Source organism: Equus asinus, chromosome 6, assembly GCF_041296235.1.
Source record: "Equus asinus isolate D_3611 breed Donkey chromosome 6, EquAss-T2T_v2, whole genome shotgun sequence".
In the NCBI taxonomy this organism is placed as follows: domain Eukaryota; kingdom Metazoa; phylum Chordata; class Mammalia; order Perissodactyla; family Equidae; genus Equus; species Equus asinus.
This window is the reverse complement of record NC_091795.1, coordinates 36,825,757-36,838,152: the sequence shown is the minus strand read 5'-3', so window position 1 is coordinate 36,838,152 and position 12,396 is coordinate 36,825,757. Positions and strand designations below refer to the sequence as shown.

The following is a 12,396-nucleotide window of genomic DNA, read 5'->3' as shown; positions in this document are numbered from 1 at the left end:
ATTTGTAGGACTCCATAGTGCTGAACCATAATCCATGCTTCATTGTCATTTGGATCATGTTCACATGTGGGGCTCATTGTGTAATCTTTAGAGAATCAGACTGGACAACTGTGACTGTGCATGTTTTGAGATGGGAAACACAATCAGGGTGAATTTTTGACCTGGAGGGTTTAGAGGCACAGATCTGTCTTTCTCAGAGGTTTCAGAAGACTATAAAAAAATTTGTTAAGTATTTGAATAATAACTCCATATAGAAGAAAGCCAGACGCCCGCTATAGTTCCATTTTCCTCCTTAGAAGGAGAGAGCCTCATTTCTCTTTCCTGTAGTCTTGACCCCTGAGTGCAAAGTGTAAAGAGAAAATAAAAATTGGAGGAGGCAGAGGAAGCAGGGTAAAGGGTTAGGGATAGTTATGAGTGCCTATTCCTATTCCAGGGACACTTCTGCCTACCCCCTTTCTATGTTCTTCCTAGAGGGAGGAGAAGATGTTAATTAGATAGTTTAAAATATTAAACATGGATTGAGCTATGATTACTACTGAGTGCCTTAAAATTTAAGAAGCCGTGGCTGTCCTCTCTCTGTTTCCTCTCATCCTGCCTCCTCCCATTCCGAGCTTCCAACATGAGACTCTCTACCCTTTCTTTCTATTTCCTTGGATTTATGTGGATGGGCAGATATAGGTGATAACTTGAATCAGCCTACTCCACAACACCAAACCACACCCTCAAGAAACAGTCACTTCCCCCTCCTCCAGTTCCACATTGCTAAAAGATTAACTTGCAACATGGCCTTCTCTGAAGCTCCACAGATACAACTGACCACAGGTATTCTGAAATTAGAAGCAGAGGACTACGGATACGTACAGAAGCCTTAACTCTACACGCTTGCTCCAACTCAGCCTTTTCCAGAGCTCTGCATCTTAGCCAAGCCTTGTCAAGGGCTTCTCTGTCTTCCTCTTATTCCATCTTGTGTGTGTGCCCTCTTTAGGAGCCCCATGGGAAGGAGGCATGAGCACAGGAGATCATTCATTTCTGTGTGCCTGGTCATAATCTACTGTATTGGGACTAAAACCACATCCTAATGATTAGCAAAAGTTTTAATCCTTATTTTGTCAAACTTTCCATTTTTCACCATTATGAAATATCTTTGGTTTTAGTCATAAAATTACACCACAGCATTATAAAAATTATTTTATATACTTTGTGGGGGATGGGAGCAGAGGGCGGAATGAGCAGGAGGAAGCCAAAATGCGTAATTCATTTTTCAGTTGACGCTCACAAATAGTTTCATTTCGCTTTCTGATTTTCTTCAGGATTCTGAGGAAATAAATTTAATATAATGGCACTAAGAAGGAATTGACACAGGTCCCATGCCCACGTTATTAAAGTGCTAGCAGTTAATTCAAAACTGTTTAAATGTGGTCCCGCACAAAACTAGTCACATGTGATACTTTCTAGGCACTTAATAACTTAAATCAACTCAAGGAGCCTTAGACAAGGAAGTCCTTTAACTGGCTAGATTTCATTTTTCAGTACTCTATGTGAAATCTGTCCTTTAAGAATCTGTCAACCGCACCTTTGCAATTACAGACTTCCTCTCCAGGTGGAGCCCCATCTCATACCCAGCTCCACTGAGTTCTGAACCTATTGATCTATAAGTCTAATGCTAGGTTGATAAAAATGTTATTTTCAAGAAAATAGATGTGAAATCAAGAAAATGGAAAATCTATGATTAGCCTAAGTCGAAAACACAATTAAATAAGTTGAAATGAACATCTAAATAGGCTGGAATAGACACATTCATTCAACAAATATTCATTTAGGGCAGTGGTTCTTCAATTTCAATAGGTATGAACGTTACCTAACATATATGTTTACGATCTGAAGAATTCAGAGCCCCACCTCCAGAGATTTTTGTTAAGTAGGTTTGGTACGGGGCCAAATGTCCAGTGTTTTTGATGCAATTAGCTCTCTGACCCCTTTGGAAAGGAAAAAATGTGATTTAAGAGATAGTTGTCTCTAATTTTACTAAAGACCGAAGAGATAGCAAGAAAATAGTCTTTGAAATTGAGTATTTCATGAATGGAAAGAAGATCTTGAGTGAGTTAGACTAATAAACAAATTTGGTGATGATCCATGCGATTGAAGAAACATGCACACAATACTCAAGGACCAGAGAAGAGGAAGACCGAACTTTGTGGCAGAGCCTTCAAGTTAGAGACACGGGAAGTGAGTAATCGAATTCCTGAAAGAATTAACTAGGAAAAAACAGAAGGAAGGGTGGTGCAGATAGAGCGAATAAGCAGCATATACAAGGACCCCAAAGCAAGAGATCCTGTGGAGATTCAGATTTGCAAAGTTTGCTGAGCCCAGGAAGGAGACTGCATGTGGGAGAATGAGGTGGCATAAACAGCTCTGAATCAGGCAGTGCCTACAATTAGTGTCCTTGTCCCTCTGTCTGTTCCATGATCTAGAATTTGTCCTAAATCTAACAAAGAAGAATTTTTTAAAAAATATTGTGTCGTGGAATAAAATCACATTTGATTGAAACAAGGAGAGGCTGTAGGCAAAAAGTTTTGATAGCGATCTACTGCTATAATGCAGGCAAGTGATAATGTGAGCAAGGACAGTGACAATGCTTTGAGGATGGGGAGGAGAAATGAATTAGAAAGTTACTCAGAAGATAAAGTTGACAATACTTGGTGAATGACTGGATATGGAGGTTGTGTGGGAGGAGGGTCGATGAATTCAGGCTCCGGGAAGAATATACACATCAACCTGTAAGGAGCCACAGAAATGCACAGGGCACTCGATATCTTGATATTTAAGTGAAGAACTCCAATTTTTAAATGCTGACAACAAATGCAAAGCGTTTTAAAATACTATAACAAACCAAATGAAACATATCTGTCTGGCATATATGTGGCCCATACTCTGCAGTATGCACTCTGTGATTCAGTTGGAGGAAACAGCTCCTGAGTGATAAAGCTGCTGTTCAAAATAACGCAGCTAATTAGTGGTAGAGCTAGGACAAGAATGCCGATGTCTTTTCTTTTCTACTAATGATAGTAACACCTTGAAAAAGTTTAATCTGAAAATATTCCTATATGTAGAAATTGTACCCTCCTGTATGTTCACTATTGGGTTATTGATTTAGGAAGAGGAAAGGGAGTAGTTTTGTTGAAGAGACAGAAATAGTATCATCTCTGTGGTATGTCCAATGTTGATTCAATGGGACAATGAGATTTGCAGGAAAAGGGGCCTATAACTAATATATTGTGTATTTAGATGTTTACTTTTTTTTTTTTTTTTTGTCAGCCACTGTCTTGCTTTTGGAATCCTGGTTAACATAATAATGTAAAAGTAGAGTTAATTATCCCGTGTCCAAATTTCTTTGGTTGGCTGTGCCGTTTCGCTTTATTTATTTTTTTTAATTCACTGACTATCCAAGGGTCAATTTAAATCAGTTGTAAATATTACTCTAATTCGTTTCTGAACCTAATAGGTGAATCATGTACAAGCAGAACCACATGATGTAATGAATAGTGCCAGGATTGGTAGTTATAAGCATGCTAACAAAACATTCTTGGGATGAAACTAAAATCACTTCATCCGAATTTGTCAAAAAATTTATAACACACTCGGCTCCCAGAAATAATTCTGCCATTAAAATAAGCTGCTTTCTTCACTGTAAAAAAAAGTCCATAAATAACTACCTAATTACGAATGTAATAATTATTTAATTAATAATATATTGCTAGTAAATGTACAAATGTGTGGTCTCTCTGAATTAACTTATTCCTACTTAAAATCTAAAAGAGAGTAAGACATAAATAAAAGATCTTCTGGGAGATGGGAAAAGAAAGAAAGGACAGAAATAAGCAATGCTGTTGATAGCTGATTGGTTCCTACATATAGCACACTGGAAACAAAAGAATATTTTGGTAGACAGGAAATGAGGTAAAACCCTTTGCAGACTGTATTTCCTTTAGAAATGGGGAAAGATGTTAGAAAGGATGGATGTAGAAAGGGAAGAGTTGTGCAGAGTTCAAATTCCTTCCCAACTGCTTAGCATAGAATTAGTCCTATTTTCATTCAGGTCCTCAAAGGCCCCCAACGAAGTCACCTCAAATCAAGTCTTAAGATTATAGATTTTGGCATGAAGTAAGGAGTTAATATATACATTAATGTTTCTCTTCTTTTTTTATTAAATGTGATTATGTTATGTAATCAATAGTGTGTAAATCCTGTATATATTGTATAAAGGTAATAATAAAACAATAAAACAAAAACTACACAGAAAATTAAGCATTGCCAGTGTCTTAGAGACCTCCTATGTACCAATTTCTGATCATGTCTTCTCTTTACTTCTGAAGGCAGCACTGCACTTAATCTTGTTTAAATCTTTCCCTTCTTTTACTTTATAATCCCACCACTATGGGTATATCACAGAATAGCATATTATTAGGTTTTTCCTGGTTTTAAAATTTATATAAATGAAATCACACTGTATATATATTTTTGTGACTTAATACTTTCAGTTAATATTATGTTCTTGAGATCCCTTCATGTTGATATATGTAGCTATAATTAATCTATTTTTATTGCTGTATAGTATTCTATTGTATAAAGCAAAAATCTTTTTTCCATTCTCCTGTTAACGGACATTTGTGCCATTTCTAGTTTGCACTATTATGGACAATAGTGCTATAAATATTTGTGTGAGCATGAGCAGGAGTCTCTTGGAGTAGTTCTAGGAGTAGAAATACCAGGTTGTATAGTGGTCCCTTCTCTAATATCTTATTTTTTTAAGTGGATGTTCTTTGCCAAGATTCAAAGTATTATATTATTTCTGAATCTATCTAACAATATTAAGAAAGCATTGTTTATTTTTAGGAGATTTTTTCAAATTTGACCATATCAATAGACAATGATGCTTGCATGATATTTATGGAAAGTGACAGGTTCAAGCCATTTTAATGAACTTGCAACTGACATTTAAATATTTGAAATTTGATGATCTTAAACTTAGATAAATTAGAAGCATTTGACAATTCTTCTGTGTCCGTGTGACATATATCATGAGTCCTAACACAAGGAAGGGCAGTAAATTGAGTCTAAAAATACGAAGTATTCTTTAAGTTTATATATTCCTTTTCTGTCATTGGCTATAGATTTTAGGTTAATAAAGGATCTAAAATCTTACGGAATTTGAGTATTTCAACCAACATGAGTATATGTTTAAGACAATTATTGATCTTAATTGTACATTAAGATATCTCAAAAGTATGTAAATTCAGAGAAGTTTTACAGCACAAGGTCATTGTCACAGGTTTTAGAATCTAAAAGGACCTGGTTAAAATGTTGGCTATTCAATGTATTGATTAGAATCTCTGCTTGTCAGTTATCGTACACTTTAGATAATTATAATAATACAAGAATTGTAGTAGGTCTTAAATTAGATAATGCACAGTGAGTGGGTATTTGTCATTTGTGCTTGTTGTTTGTTTGCCTTTTCAGGATTTTGAGCCAGCTTCCTATATTTAGGGAATATCCCACCTCACGAGGCAAGTACTCCTGCATCTACAGAACCTAAAAGCACCAGGCTCACATCCCAGCCTCCTTTATACCGGGGTGCAATCACATAACCTAGACTCTGCCAATTAGATGCACCGTCCACAGACCTTGAATCAGAAGCCATTGATATAAAGCAGCAGGGACTACACAGAATCCATTGTGGAAAGAGTAGCCACCGGCAGCAGCCACATCTCGTTCCCAGAAGCCGCAGGTCTACGGTCCAGTGGTGGGGTCAGAGTTACCAACTGCAGCTTCTGAGGCCCGGTGTGACCACGGTGTAACTTCACTGGATCACTTCCTTTGGCATCACTTTGGACACTATTAGAGGTTATGTCACCTCAAAGCCTCTTCTTCAGCTCCACTCTTAATGAATTCTGCTCATACTCAAATCAGCCAGTTTCTCTTGCTTCTGGCAATAAACCTTGACTGATACAGTATGTAAATACATAAGCAGTACCAGGTCCGTAATGAATAATAAATATAAGCTCTGAGAGGTCAGGAATTATGTTTAACTTGTACAGTGTTACATTTCCAGCACCTAATTCAGGTTAGCAGAGAGCGGGCACTAAATAAATATTTATTGGGTGAATGCTTGCTATCATTACCTTAGAAACAATTGTCAGGTAAAAATGTAGTCATGAAAAATTGTCATTGAAGTATTAAAGTAATTATTTCAAAAATCTTAACATAATATTTTGATGACACCTAACACTACTTGGAAAGACACTATTCAACAGCTGGGGAGTTATCTAATATTAACTCCCCACCCCTGACCACACACACACACACACACGCACACATCTCATCAAGTACAAAGTTACAGGGCACATAATAAAAATTATCTTGTTCCATTTTCATTAACCAAAAATTTGCTTCCCAATCGAGGTCTATCAGTCTAGAACTTAAGTTTAAATTTTAACTGAAACCAATAACAGAGGAACAGACGGCTTTATAATATATTTGATTCTGTTTTTAACTAAATATTTTCTGGTAATAAAGAAAATAGACAAGTGTATTTATTCTTTACCTAAGTGCCAATAATCAGCACTACGACAGGATAGGCTTTCTTTTTTTTTAATTTTTTTATTTTATTTTTTTTGAGGAAGATTAGCTCTGAGCTAACATCTGCCACCAATCCTCCTCTTTTTTGCTGAGGAAGACTGGCACTGAGCTAACATCCGTGCCCATCTTCCTCCACATTATATGTGGGACGGCTGCCACAGCATGGCTTGCCAAGCAGTGCGTAGGTCTGCACCAGGGATCCAAAAGGTGAATCCCGGCCAGGTGAAGTGGAACATGTGAACTTAACCACTGCACCACCAGGCCAGTCCCTGAACAGGACTTTTAGAAACTGGAAAAAATAAAAAAGAGACACATCTATCTATGTAAGTAGAAATCCAGTTTTCATAGGAGTCCCCATCTATTATTCTTCCTTCTCAATCTCCATATTGCAGAGAGTTGGAACAATACCCAAGAATTTGACGACTCTTCTTCCCAAAGCAACTTCATCTGGCCACATGCTAAAGGCTTGCTATTTCTATCTCCCCAGTTCAATTTCCACTGCAGACATTCCAGCTGAAGCACTTCTCAACTTATAGATAGACAATTGTAATAGTCCAACTTTGGTTCTCAGCTCCAAGTTCCTGCTAGTCCAATCTATTCTACAAATTACTGTAGACTAAATCATAACATGCTACTCCATCAATATTACTCCCCTGCCGAAAAGGCTTTATAAATCTACAAATTGCCCACCTTTTAGTTTTTAAACGCACTTACCATTCAAGGATCACCATGATCTAACTAAACATAACTTTCTAATTTATTTTCCACAGATTCTATATGTAAATTTTTGCAATAACCAAAGTAGTTCACATACAGTCCCATAAAATTCCTTTGGAGAGGACAACATCCACATTTGTAAGTCTTGTTCTCCAGTCCCAGGCCAAGCCAGGCCACCTTTGAAAGCCTTATCTGAAGATGAGCTCTTCCTGAGGTCATCCCTGGTGCCCCCATCCCAGTCTGTCTTGTGGATTTCTTTAGCGTTTGCAGCGTATCCCACGTACGGCATTGTTAGATAGCATCCGGTCCCTTTGAACAAATGACACAAGCATTGCATGTTAGATTTTTTAATTTCCCACATCATCTAATCCTGCTCAATGCCTGTAAGAGGCAACCAATAAATATCTGTTGATTAATTTTTAGATGCAATCTGAACATCCATGCTATTTTTCCTGATGAGCTGGAAAATGAAACACGGAGGTTCAGTGGACTTGATTAGAGTCGAGACTCGAATACAAAATCAGATTGGTGTACTTTTGTCTTATTTGGGATGTGGGGAAAACACTTGTGTAGGCTCGCTTATTCTTTTATTGTCAGTTCTAATTTTCTCACAGGAGTTAGAGAATGAGGCTTGTACTATTTCTACTTGTAATTATTCCTTTAAAATCTTATGAGTTTCTCCCAAATTCTAGGTATTATTCCATGCACTGATAATACAGCAAAGAGCAAGATGCTCTCATAGATCTTGCCTTGCAGTAGGTGGAAACAGAACTAACTAACTAAATAAATAAGGTGATTTTAGATAGTAACAATTACTTTGCATACAATCCACAGGGCAGTGGGGAAGAGGCAAGAGGCCACTTCTGGTTAGAATGCCTGTGAATGCGACAGCTGAACTGAGACAGAAATGAGAAGAAAGAGCTACTCTGAGCTGTGAAAAGCTCTCCAGGCAAAGGGATCTGTAAAGAGTTCAAAGGCCTTTAGTCACCAATGAGTTTGGAGTGTTTAAAGGTAGAATTCCTGATGTGTCTGGTAAACTTCTATTTACAGGATAAAGGAAGGATAAGGAATGAAGGCCCAGGCAAGTCGGGAGTTGAAGAGCTAGACAGGGGCAAGACATGTGTGTTATCCTTGTAAACCAAGGAAGAGTTCAGATTTCACTTTACATGCAGTTCAAAGCCACGAAAATGTTTTAATCAGAGGCATTTCATGATTATGATTTTAAAAGTTCTTTTACATTTGCGAAGAGAATGACTTAACTAAAGATAAAAACAGGTAAAAGGAGAGCATGTAGAAAGTTATCATAGTGATCTGTGTAGCGTGGAGTAGGATGACAGCAGTGGGGTTGTGGAGAAGTTGACAAATTCAGGATATACGTTGGTGGTAGAACCGACACGAAGTGCTGATGAATTGGATGTGGGGAGTAAAGGGAAAAACAGAAAGCAAGAAAACAGATGTCCGATTAGTAAGAACTTTGAATTTTATTCTAGGAGCTATAAGAACATTTGGAAGGTTTTGAAAATGAATGTGTCATGAATTCATTTTAATGACCTTCCTAACAAATAAAGAAGAGTCTGTATGTGAAAAGGGAGGTGCAAGAGAGCATGGGCTAAATTGAGCAGTAAAGATGGAGGAGAATCATTTTAATGGATCACGTTAGGAGGGAGAGGAATGTGCAACCTGTGCAGTGACGCAGGACCCTGAGCTCAGAAGGGCCCTGTGCTTGGTTTAATGTTCTGTTATCACTGTCTTCAAATTCTGAATAATTTTTTAACGATAGGCTCTGCGTTTTCATTTTGCACTGAGTCCTGCAAATTATGTAGTTGGTCCTGCTAGAGAGTCATACTCAAAAATAGAAAGTGAGATTGAGGATGAGTTAACAGTAGCTAAAATGGTAACTTTTTCAGCCAAGATTTTATGACTTAGAGTCAGTACACCATGGGTCACTAGAAGAGCTAAGATTTATATGTTCAGCTTCCAGGTCTTTATTCACAGCACTTTTTCACAAGAGTAAATGCTTTATATTGCTTCATCCAAATCTGTTGATGGTCTCTATGTGATACTGTAAATGATCTTTTATACAAATACTTTATGCATATTTGGAAATAATTTTCTGATAATAGGGGAGGAAGTCTGATATAGAACTACTGATCTAAAGTTATTGCTAATATTATTTAAATCAAACATCCATATTTTTGTGATTTTGATATGCCAAATATAGATATGTATATTAATATATCCCACTATGATTTTAATTTTATCAGTTTCTTCTTGAAGTTTTATTTTCTTTGCAAGTATTCATTCTAAGATATTAGCTTATAAAGATTTATTTGTGGCCTGTATGAACTATAGACACTTATACATTTGATCCTTGTAAAATAATGATCAAGGCTACTTGATAAATTCTTTTAGCCTTGAATTCTACTTTTCTTGATATTAATATTCCTATCTCTATTAATATTATCTTCTGCATTTCTTTGGCTTGTCAATGTTTCTCTATCTTTTTTATTTTGATATTTCTGTGGCATTTTGTTTGGGGTATATCTATTGCAAAAGGCATAGTTTTGAGGTCTCTTCCTATATATTCTTTACCCCACTCACATTTAAGCCTCTCATTTATACTTTTATCATTGTACTTACCTTGTGTTTTCCCTTGTTTTCCTCTCCGCATGTTCTGCCATACTGACCACATTTTCTCAACATTTCTATTCTTCAGAGTAATCACCCCCACTTCATCTAGTGAGCATCTGCTTATCTTTCAGATCTCAACTCAGTTTCTTTAAATACTCCACATACAAGATTTCCTCCTCTGTTATCTCCCCTTTTAACAGCTCACACCCCTTTTTTTAGAGCCCATATTACAGTTAGCAGTTACATGTTTCTGTGACTGTAATAGACTGGATCTCATAATTGTTCAATTATTCCAAAAATTCTATTAAATCAGGAATTTATAAAAGGATAAAGCAAATCTTTTTTTTTTAATTTAAGTTAAAACATACAAATGTAGTTTGATTTATCTTCTGATAGAGATCTATTTTTTATGTTTTAAAAGTGGAGCAAGAACTTAGACATACTAGCCAGGGAATCTGAGAGCAGAATCTGCTTTTTTACTATGTTTTCCCCATGATTTAGAGTTGTCTTGCCCACACCTAATTCTATTGCAATTGTTTTCAGTGATCTCCCTTACCACATTTTTTAAATCACTCATTAGTTTCCATAGAATAGGCAGAAAAGTTTATCTAATATTTAATTAAATTCCATTATTAAAAACAAGCACAGTGTAGAAACAGACTTGGGAACAAACTCAACAGACCCTAGCTAAGCATAAAGTTCATAGGCTGCAGCAGAAATTCTCAGCGTGTACTGAAAAGCAGCTAAGTGCCACTGTTCAGAGTGCTATGGACATCATCCAGTTAGTGTCACAGAGAGAAGAGATTTTTGTTCTTTTTTTTAAATCTTCCTGATGATTTAAATTGAGAAACGCTTCCCAAGCATTTCTTGAGAAAGACTTCTTTCCACAACTGCTCTGCATTCTCACAATAATGTAAGTTCACTGTCCATGCTCCTAAGGAAGGTCAGTCTGTCCCTTGGTAATCTAGTTTCTATCTTGTTTTTACTCCCCTATTTACTTCATTTCTGAAATTATCCCATTTCTCTCCAACAACTTCAATCTTTCTCCTTCTATTGGGTTATTCCCATCTACCCACAAACATGTTTAATGTAATTTCTACCAAATGAAAACCTCCTTTGCCCTTATGTCCTACATCTGCCACAGCCTTCTTTTCACACTTCTCACAGTAAAACTTACACCCCTTCACTTCTTAAAAATGTTCTCATCAAGGTCATCAGTGATCTCCATCTGTCAGATCCATGGTCTACGTACTGACCTTACCTTGTTATGCTTCTCTTTGAATTTAACACAGTTATTTAAACCCTCCTACTTTCTTCTCCAGTTGTCTGTAACACCATCCTTCATTCTCTCTCATCATCCCCTACCCCCACTCTTATTGGCTGGCTCCTCATTCTCTGTAAAACTATATTTTTTTTCCCCTGTGCTATTTTGGAAAACCTTCTTTGCTCTTCCCTTGATAATTTCTTTTTGTCCAATGGTTTTTAAATATGATCTATATGCTAGTTAATTTTCTTTTTTTTTTGAGGAAGATTAGCCCTGAGCTAACATCTGCCGCCTATCCTCCTCTCTTTGCTCAGGAACACTGGCCCTGAACTAACATCCATGCCCATCTTCTTCTATTTTATATGTAGGATGCCTGCCACAGCTTGGCTTGATATGTGGTGCATAGGTCCACACCCGGGATCTGAACTGGCAAACCTGGGGCCACTGAAGTGGAACATGTGAACTTAACTGCTGCACCACAAGGCTGGCCGCAACGAGCTAATTTTTAAACCATATCCCCAACTCTGATCATCCCCTGGAGTTGAATATTTCATTATCCAACTATCTAATGATATCTCAAGCTTAACAATGCCTTATAAGTACACTTTATTTTCCCCTCTCTCACCACAAAATCTGTTTCTCCCTCAGATTTTCATATCTCAGTAAGAGGGAGTTGGTTAGGCTAAAACTCATTCTCGATTTTTTCCTTTCTCTCATCACCTCCATCTCTCAACACACAAATCTAAAAACTCTTCAAGTTTTTTTTCATCTCAGTACATAATCCAACTCTTTACCTACAACTCTGATCCAATCACCTTCGTTTCTCAGCTGGCCTACAGCAAGAGCTTTAACACCAATCTCCTTGCCTTGGTTCATTTTCCACACAGAAGCCAGAAAGATATTTTAAAGCATAAATCATACATATAGCTCTCTTACTTCAAAACGCTTAAACAGCTTTCCATTTCCCTTTAAAAACATTCTTATGCTGTATCATGTACCAGACCCAATGTGATCTTCCTACTGTCTATTTCCTAATGTTGTGGTATCATCTTTGATCTTTCTCCTCTTCGCTCAGTGCACTGAAGCCATTCGACTTGTTTTTTTCCCTTCATAAACCCATTTCATCCCTGAATTAATGACTTGACATT

The 12,396-nt window shown here is 37.0% G+C and overlaps 1 protein-coding gene across 3 annotated transcripts in view; it reads right to left on the bottom strand.

Moving 5' to 3' along the window:
* Positions 1 to 12,396, bottom strand: part of LRRTM4 (leucine rich repeat transmembrane neuronal 4) — a 731,585-nt gene that overhangs the window by 658,208 nt on the left and 60,981 nt on the right. The window contains exon 3 of one of the 3 annotated variants that reach the window (XM_070511889.1): positions 6,130 to 7,662. The exons of the other annotated variants lie outside the window; for them this stretch is intronic. Within the exon in view, the coding sequence (XP_070367990.1) occupies positions 7,645 to 7,662 (18 nt within the window). The 3' untranslated portion in view covers positions 6,130 to 7,644. Of the gene's footprint in view, positions 1 to 6,129; positions 7,663 to 12,396 lie in introns of those variants that run through there. 3 annotated transcript variants of the gene reach the window in all.